This window comes from Hoplias malabaricus, chromosome 2 (genome assembly GCF_029633855.1).
Source record: "Hoplias malabaricus isolate fHopMal1 chromosome 2, fHopMal1.hap1, whole genome shotgun sequence".
Lineage (NCBI taxonomy): Eukaryota > Metazoa > Chordata > Actinopteri > Characiformes > Erythrinidae > Hoplias > Hoplias malabaricus.
Genome location: NC_089801.1, coordinates 37,851,763 through 37,867,031, shown reverse-complemented (window position 1 = coordinate 37,867,031; position 15,269 = coordinate 37,851,763). Strand labels below are relative to the sequence as shown.

Sequence of the window (15,269 nt, the reverse complement as noted above, 5' to 3'; positions counted from 1 at the left end):
ATAGTAATGAAACATTTACTTGGTTTACATTAACATTACCGCATGCATCATTTCATTCCCTTTTTACACCACGGTCCTGTCAGGTTTAGATATCTCCAGCCTCTCTGAGATAGTCTCTGGGTGAGCAGATCAGCCAGAATTTTTATGTGTGTGTGTATTTCTGCATTTCACCTGCAGTTCCTCGCTGAGTGTTGGGATTGATATAAACTGCAGTACCCAAAGTTTAGTTTAGTCCAAATTTAGTGACCCCTGCAGGTGCCCTAGTGACCATACACACTGAATGATACTTTAATCAGTATAATCAAACATAATATAAACATAAACATAATATAACCCCGTTATCAAAATAAGGAGAGTGTCCTGTGTGGGAAATACTTTGATTCTGTGTGGAGTTGCTAGTGAGCAATGAGGATTGGAAGAGGAGTGGGTCAGTAGTCAAAGTGTTCCAGGTTTTAATCCTGTCTTCTGAAGCAGTGAAATACCAACGCACTGCATTGGTCATCCTAGAAATTGGGAGTGTCAATACCATGACACGAAGCACAAAACTCCTGGAATAGTCAGCCGATACATCTGACTCAGACATGAGATATTACACTGTATCTTTCTCTTGATTTTTACACACTTTTGATTTCTTTCCTTTGTTGATTACATCAGACACCAGACAGAACTTTGAGCCAGACGAACCCTCTGCATATATGGAATATCCAACCAAAGGGAGCACTGAGCCAGACAGAACTTTGGGCCAGACGGAACTTTGAGTGAGAAGGAGCTGGAAAGATCTGAAGGGTCAGTCAGTATTCTTAGCCAAACAGCCCTCAGCTGGGTCATCTGAAAGAGTGATTTATTAATCTGGTTCTAAACCAAACCTCAGCCAAAGTGGAGAGAGAGAATACTGGAGGAGCGAAGAAGTAGAGACAGAGCGGATCTTTGTGTCTGAAGTAATAGGACAGAGACGGAGAGATGGAAACACAACCAGGACGAAAGTTTCTGCTAGAATTACGCTGCACCTGCTTTCTATTGATCATCATCTTCAGTAAGTTCCCTTCTCTTTTCTCTTCTCTTCTCAATTCTTAAATTCGGGCCAAAACGAGTGAGAAGATTTTAAAACTAAACAAAAACTCATAGAGATGTCACTGCAGTCACTTTTGGCTTGGCTGATCTGTGGAGAAGGGACTGGTTCAAAATGCTGCGGGTGGATGGGTGGAGGTTGAGGTGAATCACTAATGTCCTAAAAATGTAAAGCGCTTTGGAGGTCTAGGAAATGATCATTCATTTATTCTTTCTTAGTATGGATTAGGGCTGGAGAATAATTCAATATCAAAGTATATCGCAATATAAAATGTTTCATGTTTTAAATATTTCAATATATATTTACACCATCTGTCACTGATTGAACGTCATTACAGGGCGCTGCCATCAGTCCATTCCATTCGATTTTAAAGTTAGTGCAAAAATATTACTATTGACAAAGCCAAGAAGTTGTTGTTTAATGGTGATTTCATGTTGCTTTCAGATCTTGGCAGGTTTTCTGTGACTATTTTATTGTTCATTGTTCATATATTAGTTTTGGAATTATATCGTATTGACCGAAATTAAGAAATACACTGAGATATAAATTTTGGCCAAATCTTCCAGCTCTAATATGGAGATAGCTTTTTGGATCTCAGAGCTTTTATTGGAGAGAGACCCAGAGCTGAGGAAAATTTCCAGAAAAGCAATAAAGTTATTATATATGGATTTAAAATGTTAAAAGTGTGGTTAAATACAGAAATGCTGGGTTTACCAACTTCCGCTAATAAATGACCATGCTCATGCTTACAGAGCTTGATTTCTTGGTCTTGGATGCAGCTTTCTTTGGGATTTTAGAACGTCTGGCCTGGATTTTTGACGCTGTTCAGCTGCAAGATCAGCTCTACACCACATCCTGGGGTCGAGCTCCTTGGCTCAGTGGCTGTGTGTGTATCCCCTGTGCGGAAGTGCTGGGAAACCCGAGCTTGTTTGTGATTGATGCCCAGTACACAGTGTCCAGGCGGAACTCTGGGTATAAAGTATCACCCGAAAGAAGGGTCCAGGTCATTGAGGGTGGTCATCATCAGAGCCGATGAGGCAGAGGCCTGATGATTCCAACAGCTGTGTAAACGCAGCACTTTCACACCTGCTCATCTTGCCTTGCTCTTACACTTAATGCCAGACGACCAACTGGCCATGTGACTTCAGTGCGGGGCAGGTGCACCTCAGCTCCAGTTGCTGGGGGCAGGTGACCCTGCTTCGTAAGATGGTCCAACACACACAACATATGTCCAGAGGTTCTGTCCTAGGATGACTGCAGCTGCACCTGAGCCTAAGGTCGCCAAGCTCAATGCCTAGAAACAGGTAGAGGTGTATAAAGCCTCTAAATCTGTTTTCATGAGTTATAAAGCTTCATCCAATCCCACAAGGCTGAGTCGCAGTGGTGTTGTGATCCTGAACTAATCAATATGAGCACTCAACCTCATGTTACTGGTATTATTATTAAAAATATTCAGAGGTCTGCTGAATCTTACACGTGATATTTGCTCCTCTACTGAGCCCTATGGGATTGAATCAATTATGTTTCCTTTTACATAACTATGAGCCCTGTGTACTTCTTCCTTGACCCCATATTTTTCTGTACGGTCTCTGCAGCCTCAAGAAGTAGCCTTAGAATTATGAATGTGTTGTATTATTATATACCGGACCTCAGATTACTGACACTGTTAGCTCTAGGTTATGTAAAAGGAAACACTTATCTTCTTCAGTATCTCTCATTCATTAAAATTCCATTAAGAAAATTTTTTTTCTCAAACTCATTCTATCAACAGTGCTGATACAGGGAATATCAAAGTTCCTGACCTGCTGTATGAAATTACAGCCTCTTCAGGACCTTTCTGTGGAAGAAAAGATTCTTCCTCTCTCTCTCTTCAGGACCTACCAGATGTGTAGAACAGAGCTGTGCACTGAGTTGACCCCACCAGGGTTCAAATCCTCTGGCAGTTTATTGTTATAAGCCAGTGACCTGCTTTTTTCTGCATTTAGATTTCATTATGACTCTTGTTCACAGCTACTTTACATGGTGCTCTGAATGCTGATGTGTGCATGAATTAAATTAGCTCATTAATATTTAAATATGATTCAAGAAATCTGTTATAAAATTTTAAAGACCAAAAATCCTAAGGCTACTGCATGGTCAAAATGATGACAAAGCATCATAACATTTTTATGAAAAAGAAAATGCAGATTAAGTGACCAAACTGGACATGCACAACTATAAACGGTGGCCGAGAAAACCCAAAAAAGCCAAAGCACTGCACAATCACAAAGTATATTTACCGAAATAACAGAAGAGGCAACGTTTTACAAATGTGCTGAATATTCCGAAACTATCTAGGGAGAGTCTGATGCCTTTCACCATTTAATGTGGCCAACAACTGCCTCTACAGCAGGAAATCTTACTGACAGGCAAAAGGACCAATCACAAGTCTGCTATTTTGACATAACATGTAGAAGGAGGCAATTAACTTTGGACTAATACCAGTACAAAAAGATACATGGAAGTGCATATACGCGGATGTACAGAAAACAAATCAGAATGCAACTGGCAGAATCCTGACAGTGAGGCCAGGTTTGTGCACTCAAAATTTCAGACACTTTCAGTGGGCAGAGTGTCTGTGGCTGAGGCTACCACACAAAAGAAGTGAGAGAAAACACAACAGAGGTGTTGTTTCCAGGGAACACCAAAAGGGGTGGAACACTTTACTTGGCCATGTTACAGTAACTACAGCATCAGAGCACAGCACAAACTTTAGTCATTCCATAACACTTACATGCTTTCTGAATTTGGTAAATGTAAAAATAAATAGGCATAATAAATGTGCTTGAGTTTGCACTGGTTTGTATAATGTAGCATGTGGGTGTTTTCATTTTGATGTATGTTTTGTGACAGCGGTGCATTTTCATATTGAAACCATGTTAAGTCTGGTATGTGATACAGTGAAAATAAATTATCACAATATTTATACAAGACATCACTATACATGATTTGACACAAAAAGTAAATTAATCATTTATTTTCTGTAAGCGCTTATCCAGTTCAGGGTCACGTTGGGTCCGGAGCCTACCCAGAGTCATTGTGTGCAAGGCAGGAATACACCCTGGTGGGGGTACCAGTCCTTCGCAGGGTGACACACACTCACATATTCACTCTCACATTCACCTCTAGGGACACTTTTGAGTCGCCCATCCACCTACCAACGTGTGTTTGTGGACTGTGGGATGCAACCAAACTCTTTGTGGGAGAACACACCAAACTCCTCACAGACAGTCACCCGGAGCGGGGCTCGAACCCACAACCTCCAGGCCCCTGGAGCTGTTTGACAGCGGCACTGTCTCTTGTGCCTGTCATTAAACTTTTGATGTAATTTATCAGAATAACGACACGTAAAGTCATACTGCCCAAACCTATGTACACCACCATGAGGCTGAAATGTCTGTAAGAATCAGGGATCCCATTTACAGCTTAAAAATTGTAATCTTAGGGCAGTATTACCATTGTTTAGTACTTTAACACTTCATAACTCTAATGGAGTTAGAGCCCTGCAGATGGAACTTGAAGTAATCAATGTCCTTTCAGACTGCAGAGAGAGAGAAAGAGCAGCAGTGAGGCTCTTTTTGTGAATGAGTTTTTTTTTTGCAGCATCATTGCTGCAAGAGAGTGAGGGAGGGGCAAGAAGGAGAGAAAGAAAGGGAGAGAAAAGTGAGAGAAAAAATATAAAGGCTGAACATTGAAGAGCATTAAGTGGAACAACACAGTGATAGTTCTTTGTAATGTGTGCACTTGCTAGGTTATATGGTGAAAGGTATGTTTATGTGGCTTTACCTTTTATTTTCATGTATGAATTAAATCTTTTTTTTTTTCCGAGTCTAGTATAAAACAGTAGGGGCATGTGGATCAAGTCCTAAGTCAAGTCCTAGTCTTGAAACTCTGGGTAGTGAGTCTGAGTTAAGTTTCTGATTCAGTTACCAGTGTTCTCTGGGGTGTGGGTCCAGGTAGAGCTTTGAACCATCATCTTGGGTCTTTAGAGTCTGAGCCAGGTTCAGATTTTGTGTCTCTGTGATGTGAGTCAGTTCTCAACTCTTAGGTTTAAAGTCCAAGTTCATTCCTGTGTTTCCACAGCTGTGAAGTGTGAGTCTAAGGAAAGTCCAAAGTGTTGACTCATGCTAACAATATAAAAGAAGACTTTGAAAAGACTCAAAAAAGACTAACTAACACCAACAGAGTCTAACACCAAGACATCTAAAGACGATCAGTCACTGTATATGAAATACATGTGAATGAAAATACTGTGAATCTTGCGGTGCAATAATCACAGACTAAAAACTTGTGGTAATATTTGACACTTGATTTTATCAGACTGCCAAAGAGATGAAATCTAAAGTTAAGACAACTCTCCTGACCACTTCACACCAAACAATCAAGGCAACAGGAGTGTGCTGCAACTCTAGCAAGACTCATGTGATATTATTCAGATGTTGGAAATTTGTCTGCGACAGTGAAAAAATTACTGCATTACAGCATTACTGGGATGTAAGAATGAGACCAGAATCTCTGTGTCAAGTCTTCGGGATATGACTCTCTTCTTAGTCTTGAGTCTCTAGTGTACCAATTAGAAAAGAGTTTTGCTTCATTCATAGTTGAAATTTGTTTTCAAAATGGAGCATGTTGAATTAAGCAAGAAAACCAAAATAAAATAAATAATTCTCTCTCTCTCTTACTCACAGCTGTGTCTGGAGTTTGGGCACTGGAGATGTCCACAGGTAAGATCCCGTTTGTAGAGGCAGTCAATGGAAGTGATGTTTTGGTGCTGTGCACCTACGTCAGCTGCATTGGAATCAAAGATCTATATTTCAAATGGGAATTCAACAATAACGGCACCATGCAGAAGGTCAGTCTCGGTAAATCCATAACTCTTTATTTACATGTTATCATTTTTCTTGCCAGTTGACCAGCAAAGGACAGGCTCTGCTTTTGAATCCTTGTTCCACTCAGTTGCTCTTTTGAGTCTTGGTGTCTTATGATGTTTTTATAAATTTGTGTGTTCTCACTGTTGTTGTGCCTTGTTTCTTCTCAGGTTTTTAAATTGGTTAATTTATAAACTTATTAATTTAATTTATTTAAATTGGTTAATATTGGTTCCTTTAGTATATTTTCTGTTGTTCTGTAAAACTATTTTGTGACAAATCCAGTTGTATAAGTGCCCTGTAAAAAATATGGGACTGAAGAGAAGTGAAGTAATATGTGAATAACTGCTTAGTAATACAGGCTTCTTTCTCAATGCTTCACTCTGTAATCTTTAACAGCAATGTATGTGACCATGTCCCAGTGTTTTCTTTCTAACTGCTGCCTTGTCTAAGCAGGTAATCGATGGCACAATTCCTACTGACAATGTGGACCCGGTGAATACGGTCATCTACCGAGACCGTGTGGATTTTGTGGGCTTAAGTAAAACCAACAACTTGTCCATGATGATCTGGAATGTGACGTTTGAAGATGCAGGAGAATACACCTGCTTTGGAAAAAACCCCAAAGAGAAGGGCAAAAACCATAGCGCCATCTTTACTCTGTACGTAGTGGATGAATGTGAGTCACAGGGGCCTGGTCAGAACGATTTCACTGAATAACAACACTACAGTTATGTAAAAGTTTATATTTATTTATGTATTTTTTATTTTGCTGCTTGTCCTTTGCTCATTTTTTCCCAGTTTGTGCTTTCATTTTGCATTTTCTTCTCTTTTTTCCTTTTTCTTTTCTTCCGTTTCTCTTTCTCCTTCTGTCCTTTCTTTCTTATTTCCTAGATTTCTATGTATTTGTCTTTTGCTTCTGCCATATATGCACAGTAAACACATCTCTTTCTCTCTCTCTCTCTCTCTCTCTCTCTCTCTCTCTCTCTCTCTCTCTCTCTCTCTCTCTCTCTCTCTCTCCCCCCAGTGAGGGTGGTGGACAACACCCTGACCATCATCATAGTGTCATGTGTGGGAGGGTTCATTGCTCTGCTGGTCATCTTCATGCTGCTCAAGAACTTCACCCTCTTCGTCCTCGCCAAACTAGAAGAGAAAAAGTGAGATTAAAGTATTTACATATCTATCTGACTCTGCAGTTCTGGCAAAATAGGCCGATGATATAAGTGTTCTCTTTCTTTCTCTCTCTCTCTCTCTCTCTCTCTCTCTCTCTCTCTCCCTTCTGTCTACCTCACAGTAAGGAGTGCCTTGTCTCGTCCTCAGGGATTGACAACACAGAGAATGGTCTGTCAGGCACCAAGACTACACCTAAAGCCACACCAAAGAAAGCATGAGATTAGTATAATACACACACACACACTCATCAGACTCCATGCTGTGCCACACTTAAATTTCACATCTCTGTTTACAAAAAAAAAAAAAAAAAAAATTAATTTCCATATTTATTATTCATGCAAGCTATTATTCATGATATCTTTTAGCTAACAGAACTGAGTAGTTAGTGTTCTCCTCCAAGCATCCTGAGCTCCAATGACGTTGTGTTAGCGGATGATTTTCTATTCTATTTTTAATCCTCATGTTATCAATTTATTCTGTTTGTAAGCAGAGATGTGAATAAACTGGACAGGCCTTATTTATTTTTATGCGCATATTTACACATGCTTTCATCTCCTGCACACTCACATTTATCAACATTTAAAAATGCCAAAATCGGACTGTTTTAGTGGACATGAAGAAAAAGATATAAAATCTGATAAAAAAAAATATATCTATATCTATTTTAGTCAAATGATGCTTGTGACATGGATAAACGTGACTGAGCTGGACTCAAACATTGCCAAATGAACTAAATATTAGGCAAAGAGAATTTTAAAAAGATGTCAATACCAACACAAATTTTGTTTGTTTGTTTGTTAGTTCAGGAGTTATGGGCTGATATTTTCAGAAATAATAACTCGGTTCATATGAACCTTGCATTAAGCAGAAGAACTAATAATGTATGTGTGTTCACTTTTAGCTGTATCTCTAGGCTCATGGTAAAACAATTTTGAGTCCAGCTCAGGATAAATCTTATATATATATATATATATATATATATATATATATTTTTTTTTTTTTGCTTGAGATGAAACACAGGTGCCTGTAAACGCTTCTATCACCACCTACTGGTGGGGAAGACTAAGCAAATACAAAACAATATAATGCAAATCGAAAAGGTCTGCAAAAATGGAAAAAATATAAACCCACACACACACACACTCACACACACACACACATATATATATATATATATATATATATATATATATATATATATATATATATATATAATAAGTTGCTGAATGAATACTTGACAATCCCTAGAAACCAGTTTCCTGTAGAAAAACAACCTAAACCCTGAATGAAACTCTGAAAATGCTGCTTCTACTTATTAAGCGATGCATTGTTAGCATGCTAACAGCTGAAGTTTTAGAAATGCTTACTGTAAGAGTAGAACATATACTGTTTTTATACAGAATACTATACACAGCTAAAAATGAAGTGTCTTTTGTAATCACCTCACTGAATGTATCTTCAAACACTCGACTTGATGCAAACGCAATTCAGGCAATAAGCACACGTTAGTCCCATTAGCATGATGTCAGCAGAGGCTTACTAACAAAAAAACAAACAAACAAACAAAAAACAAAACAAAAAAAAAGTTGTCATTTAATTTTTGTCCAGATTAACACTTGAACATTTGCTATCAATTCTGAAATCTCACTCCTGTTTGTGATATAGTAACATAAATAGGAGCGTGCAATTCATGGCATTGTCACATATCTTTGTTATATAATGCAACAGTATCACAATTTTTTACTCATTGGATATTAACATACACAGCCTTGAAATCATTGCTTTCCCTGTGTTTTGTGACCTTCATGGCATCTATATCATCATCTTCTTAAATATTCTTCAGAAAATTAAGATACTTTAGCCTAGCTAATTTTTTAATTGCTGAACTAACAAAGCTAATAAAGGCTACAGCAACATCCTTTCCAGTTGTCTTACTTTGCACTTATGGGAATGAGTGTCAATTAGGCTGCTCAGAATGTTAACATTAGCTAAGGTACAACAAATGTAATGAATTAATAAATTAGTCTACATCTAACTTGTGTTGGAATAACAAACTACAATATGTAAATCATACTGTGACATTTTAATACTAGTTAATACTAGTGACCCCTACATTTTTCCCATGAGTGAATAATTATGATACTGTCATGTAATATAACAAAGATTTGTGAATGCAGTCTTCTATTTAACGTGACTATAACACAAGTAGGCATGAGACCAGTTTATAATAGCACTGCACTTCCACACTTCCCAGGGTCAGTTTAATGTCTGTTTATGGTCAAGAACAATTCATACATCTTTGTTTTTGGACCACAAGATGAAATGTTTTAACAATGGAATGATTAACTTGTAAACGTTAGCAAAGATTTTATACAACTAAGCACAGAGATCCACCACTTAAGTGATATTAAATTCAAACTTATTACAAATAACTAACAGACAATATCTCCAAAATAGTATATACAGAGATACAAACATATAGAATTATATTAAAGAACTGTTGATTGCATTTATGTCTGGTTTCCCTGAGCCACATTATAAACCTAGATTAAGTTTTATTTTTATTGGTGAAAGATGATTGATGTTGTGCCTCAGTCTAAGACGAGATCTAATCCATATCCATGATACTAGTTCCTAGTGTCAGCATTACCGTATAACTTTTTAAGGGCACTTGTGGTTAAAGCAGATTGTTGGATGTAAGCAAGTATGCAAGGCTGTCCTGGGACAATGGAGCCTCATTATACTGTCAACATCCGGATTTTAAAATCAATTCTACCTTTTAAGTTGTGTGCTTTATATTCACTGGTGCAGTGATGGAGGCAGAGAGCTGATTCTCCTTTGCTCTCTCAGCAAGATTGTGACAGTTCAGTCTGGACCCAATGCAGTTTCTGTAGACTCTTGGCAGGGATCCATTTCAAGAGCATTGCAGTGGTTCTGCCTTTAAGGAACAAAGCCAAGTAAAGAGGGCCATAACATTTGCAGAGTTTAACTGAGAATGGCATGGGAATAGTAAAATTTGTAATAATAATTTGAAATAGAAATTTACAATCCTTATACATCTTGAGATTCAGAAGGAAATCTTTCAAATGTTAAAAATCTTTTTTAATGTTACTGCACCCAAGTCTGGAGCTTCATAAGGAGAGAATTAAGGTTATACATTAAGTTAGTTAGGATTAAGGAAAGTCAAGACAGGGACAATAGGGATGTTTGGTGGTGTAATGCTCCATTAGCCAATTACCATGCCCCAGTAAACCCACTACATTTGTTTACATGTACACATGTATCTATAGCCAAAATATACATCAGTGGCTTTGTTCACATGTACACGGGTATTTTTTTAAATGTAGCAATGTGTGCTTCTGACTTATTGGATATTAAGAAACTCTTAAGATATTCAGTGTTGTTAAGCAGATGGGAGAAACTGAGTTATGAGCTTGTAGTGTAAACCATTATGTGCACAGCAGGCGCTACAAAATTAGTGCTGTTTTCATAAGGTTTCAGATTGGACAGCATGGCTTTCTGGTTAATGATATATTGTCACCTGCTAGTTTTGGCATACTGTTGAAAACCCTTGTTTGTATGTTTTTATGTGGACACAGATATTTTAAAAACAGTGCTTGTGTGAAGAGGATGATTTTAAAAACAAGTAAGAAAATCACCTATTTTTTTAAAAGACCCGTCTACATGTGGACTAGACCTGAATTTCAAATGAATCCCTTCTCCCTGAGAAACTATTTCATTTCCTAAATAGTATACTACGCAGGGAGTACACAGTTATTTGGTATTTGCTAATTAAAGTAAAGGTAAACATTTTTGCATGTTGCCTCTGCCAGCCCATTATAATAGGCAACCACAATTAACATAGTGTTTGAATGCAGTTACAGTGACAGAGGAAATATCGTTATGGCAAATTGCTTGCTCTGAAATCACTCTTTCTTACTGAGCTCACTTCAGAACAACAAATACTTCTAACCTAAAATCTAAATAATTTCAGGGATTTCTTTTAACATGCTTCAGTGTTAGTTGGTTCTTAGCCATTAATGTCTTTCATGCCTTCTGATTTCAGAAAAGTGTTAAAATGCTATTTTAGATGAAATGTAATCAACTCCAGCACTTTAATTTAGTCTTGACTTTATTGATCTGAGAGTTTTTAGACATATAACTTTTATCTGGTTTGGTCTGCTCTAGTTAAGGGGAGGTGTCGGTTCTCAAATGTTAAACAAATGTGGCCTCCAGAATAAGCTCATACTGTGACAACATTTTAGCAATAACCTACAGTACTGTAGCTTTGAACCAAATGCATTTTAGGAAATGCAGTTCAATATACCTCTAGGAAGAATGTGTAGGCCTGTGAAATTGTCAGTGTGATTGAGAAGAGGGTAGAAATTATACTTTATGTGTGAAATAATAACCTGACTTGAAATATTGAAAGACATTGTGTATCTGTAATAATATTTTGGCAAATGGAAATCTGAGACACATGAAAGCAGTTTACATTGTTCTAAAACAAATCTATCACCTCGGATGCTCCATAAAATAGTGAAGCTACTATTATATATATATATTATTGCACATTGTATATAAACCTGATGTTCAAGTGTATTTTATGTGAGCTGTATGAGTGATGAACTGCATATTTTTTTAAATTATTGTCTGCACTGTGGGGAGGAATTCATTATTTTGCCTTAAACTGTATTTCATTTGATTTCTGGTTGTTTGTAATATGTCAGAATTGCTTAATGTTGTGTAAGAAACTGATGGGCATGTAAAGAGTTCAACAACACACATCAGCTGAATCAGCTGCTTATTGGCTGTTTATCTATAATGGTGGATTCAAGGGCTCAACATCCTGGCATTTAGGGCAATCAGACAGTTTCAGAACTGAAGTATTCATTCCACTTTCTGGAGACTTTAAATATGTCCGTATTTATCTAGCTATTAATAAGGTCTGATTTGAGTAAAGTAGCTTAAATAAATACTCACATATAGATAGATAGATAGATAGATAGATAGATAGATAGATAGATAGATATAGATAGATATACATATATACATTACATTGTATAGTGTATAATTGAGGAACCTTACAAAGCTATTGAAAACAAATATTCTCAAAAAAAAATTAGTTAAGTATATCAGTTGTCTAATTCTACCCCCACTGATTATTATGATTATGAGCAATGATCTGGATTTTATATAACAGAAGTCCTCAAAAGTTCTTCAGAGCTTGGCTTAAATACCTTTGTTCAGGTTCAGAACTATGCAAACTATCAAGGCTAGAGGTGATAAATGCCAAGTAGAAGACATCTTTACTTTGCGAGAATTTCCAAAAACTGCAGAGGAGCTTCTACCATCAATCATTTGATTATTTGCCTTGAAATGATTGTATTTCACTGACAAATTGTGTGTAAATTGAGTGAACACTTAAGGATTTGAATGTTGCTGATGTGTGTGGAGATATTCTGAAATGAGGATTTACAGTTCCAAAAATATACTAAAAATTAGCCTATTACATGAAATTAGCTTATGGTCCAGTGGTAGGGCACAGTGTTTGACCCAATTAGAGCTTCTTAGAAGTACATCACAATGCTGACTTTGCAAACCAATAATAAAACTTTGAGGATATAAGCAATGCCCTGTTATACACATGAAAAGATAAATAGGAGCTCACATTTAGACTGAGTCTGTTCTGACCTTGAGTGTGAGACAGAAAAAAGTTCTGAACCTCTATGAGCCAGTATTAGCAATAAGCTAATATGCTATGGGGTAAATCAAGCATTTATAAAATAGAGAAATTGTAGCCCATATTACGGTCTACTGTGTGCTTAGGTTTATAAATCTAAAGCAGACATTTAAAAACATTTAAAAGTAGAGAAATGGTTATTTAGAGCAGATTTTTGATATTCAACGAAAAATTTTAAAACATCTACTAACTTTCCAAGTATTCCCAGTTGAGTTTTTTTTTTTTTTTGCCTTTTTGCCTCAGAAGTCAAAAATTGCTAAAAGCTTCAGCTTGCTGACTAGCCATGTTAGCATATTTAGGTGAAGCTCTAAATAAGAATGAATATTATTACATTTTTCTAAATAAACATTAGTACTAGCACAGATACAGACTCCACATTCTTCTCGGCTTCCACACAGTTGATATAAATGAATGTAAACCAACAACACACACATAAAAGGTAATATGTTTTGCTGTAGACATGGTTGGTCCCCTCCTGTCGCCTTAAGTGAATGTGCAGCCTCCAGTTCTGGCTCTTAATCTGTAATGTCATGCCTATGAACAAGATTCTTTATTTACTGTAAAAAGAAAAAAATTATATGGAATAAAGTTTTGGATAACAAATGACTTTGTTCTGTTGATTTCTTTGTTTATTTTGTTTTAAAAAGTTATTTTTTTAATTCTCCTACCATTTTATTCAATTATAATTAATTTTATAATTTAGTTGTGTAGCTGACGAATACATTTTTTTTTCTATTTTAAATCCTATTTGATAAAGTACAGTGCTTTGACTCCACAAACCTTTCCTATGAAACACCACAACACGGGTGTAGTGAAAATAATTATGCCCCACGTTGCGGCGGCATAAATACTACAAGTCAGTGATAATTAATTATTATTTGATTAATAATTAATTATTTAATTAATTTTGTTAAGCTCCATGTTTGGGAGCCATTAAATAATATGTAGTGTCTTTACCTGTCCAATTTTAGCTTGGACAAGTAGGTCATCATGTTAGATGACTTTACATATTATATAGCAGAATTAGCTAGAATTAACTATTATTAATTAATTATGCTCATTGACCCGCTGTAGGTTTTTGGCTCCGAAATTGAATCTGAACTAGAAGTAACAATTCTATACAAGAAAGGTGCACACACAAACAAATAACCAAGGATTAGTTTTATCACACACTGGTTTATTAAAAAACAATATCAAATAATGAATATTGATTACACATTCATATAATGAAATTGTTTACAGCAATGGGCCTTGTAGCACTGCAGCCGCTGGCATTCCTTTTCTCCCCCTTTTCGGAGACACGGCGACCACTCCGTCGGAGCTGGTGGCATTCTGAAGGTCTCTGTGGGAATTTTCCTTCATCGCTGATCTGCCGCCTTGTGAGCGACACATCCATGCAGGTCTCTCATGGGCCCTTTCTCATTCTGGGCCTCCTTCTCTGTCAGCTGATTATTTTACATGAGGTTAAAGCAGCTAAGGATTAACTACATATTTTATTTGAAGTACGTCACTGTTATTATAAAACATAAATGCCTTCCAAAAATGCTTTCTGTACATTGAAAAGAACTATTACTTTTTTATATATAAGAAAATTTCATATCTCATTTAAAGAGATGGAGGGCCTTTGGTTTTGGCTTTTAATGTAAGAATTAATGTGTAACAAAAGGGTATTAAAAGGTAAAATGCAGACATGGTCCCAAAGCATAAACTTTTGCCAAATTGGAAATATCTATTTTGAAGGTCTGTATTGTAAACGCACTGTTGTATATCAATTTTTAAAAGATCATTATTGTGAGTTTGTATTATTTCTTATATGTTACATATTGGTTCATTCATTATCAAAGAAAATGCAGTACATTTGCTTAAGTATTTGCTTTTTAATGTACTCTAATCACCTCATAATAGATATTAAGATTATTAGATATTAGTTATTAAGATGCATTTAAACTGTTTTGTTGCCCCCAGGTTACACCTGTTTATATGATTTCTGTTTGGAAACAAGTAGTGTTAAGACACTTTTCCAAATTGGGTTAGACCAGAAAAGCCGTGATGACTTCTGCTGCTTTTACTAATCACACTTTTGAAATGTATTAAATTGTAAAAGAAACTCAGAGTTTTTTGTTGCTCATATTAATAAATCATTTATTGAAGTGTGTTTTATTTAAACAATCACCTGCAATATTATAACAGAAATAATATCAGCCTAAAGTGGGTTGTTCTTGTTTTTTTTTTTTTTTTTTATTTTGCACAGTGAAGCAAATTAATCACAAAGTGCTGGCTGTTAAACCAGTCAAACAAGAAGTACTGGGACACAGAGATGCTTCGACACAAAAGGAGCCTGGGTGACGAAGCTCATTAAGGAAGTGTTGGCTGTGGG

The 15,269-nt window shown here is 36.5% G+C and overlaps 1 protein-coding gene across 1 annotated transcript; it reads left to right on the top strand.

Moving 5' to 3' along the window:
* Positions 1-907: 907 nt before the first annotated feature.
* On the top strand, positions 908-7,388 carry scn4bb (sodium channel, voltage-gated, type IV, beta b). The gene is made up of 5 exons (XM_066662342.1): positions 908-1,033; positions 5,797-5,960; positions 6,433-6,655; positions 7,004-7,133; positions 7,271-7,388. Exons 1-5 carry the CDS (start codon positions 961-963, stop codon positions 7,365-7,367), a joined length of 687 nt encoding a protein of 228 aa, XP_066518439.1. The 5' UTR covers positions 908-960; the 3' UTR covers positions 7,368-7,388.
* Positions 7,389-15,269: the final 7,881 nt, after the last annotated feature.

What these genes read in the sequence shown, in the direction of transcription:
- scn4bb (XM_066662342.1), top strand. Translation starts at nt 961, where the DNA reads ATGGAAACACAACCAGGACGAAAGTTTCTGCTAGAATTACGCTGCACC. An exon ending in ATAACGGCACCATGCAGAAG is followed by an intron (nt 5,961 to 6,432) that starts GTCAGTCTCGGT and finishes TTGTCTAAGCAG; the next exon opens with GTAATCGATGGCACAATTCC. An exon ending in TCTGTACGTAGTGGATGAAT is followed by an intron (nt 6,656 to 7,003) that starts GTGAGTCACAGG and finishes CTCTCCCCCCAG; the next exon opens with TGAGGGTGGTGGACAACACC.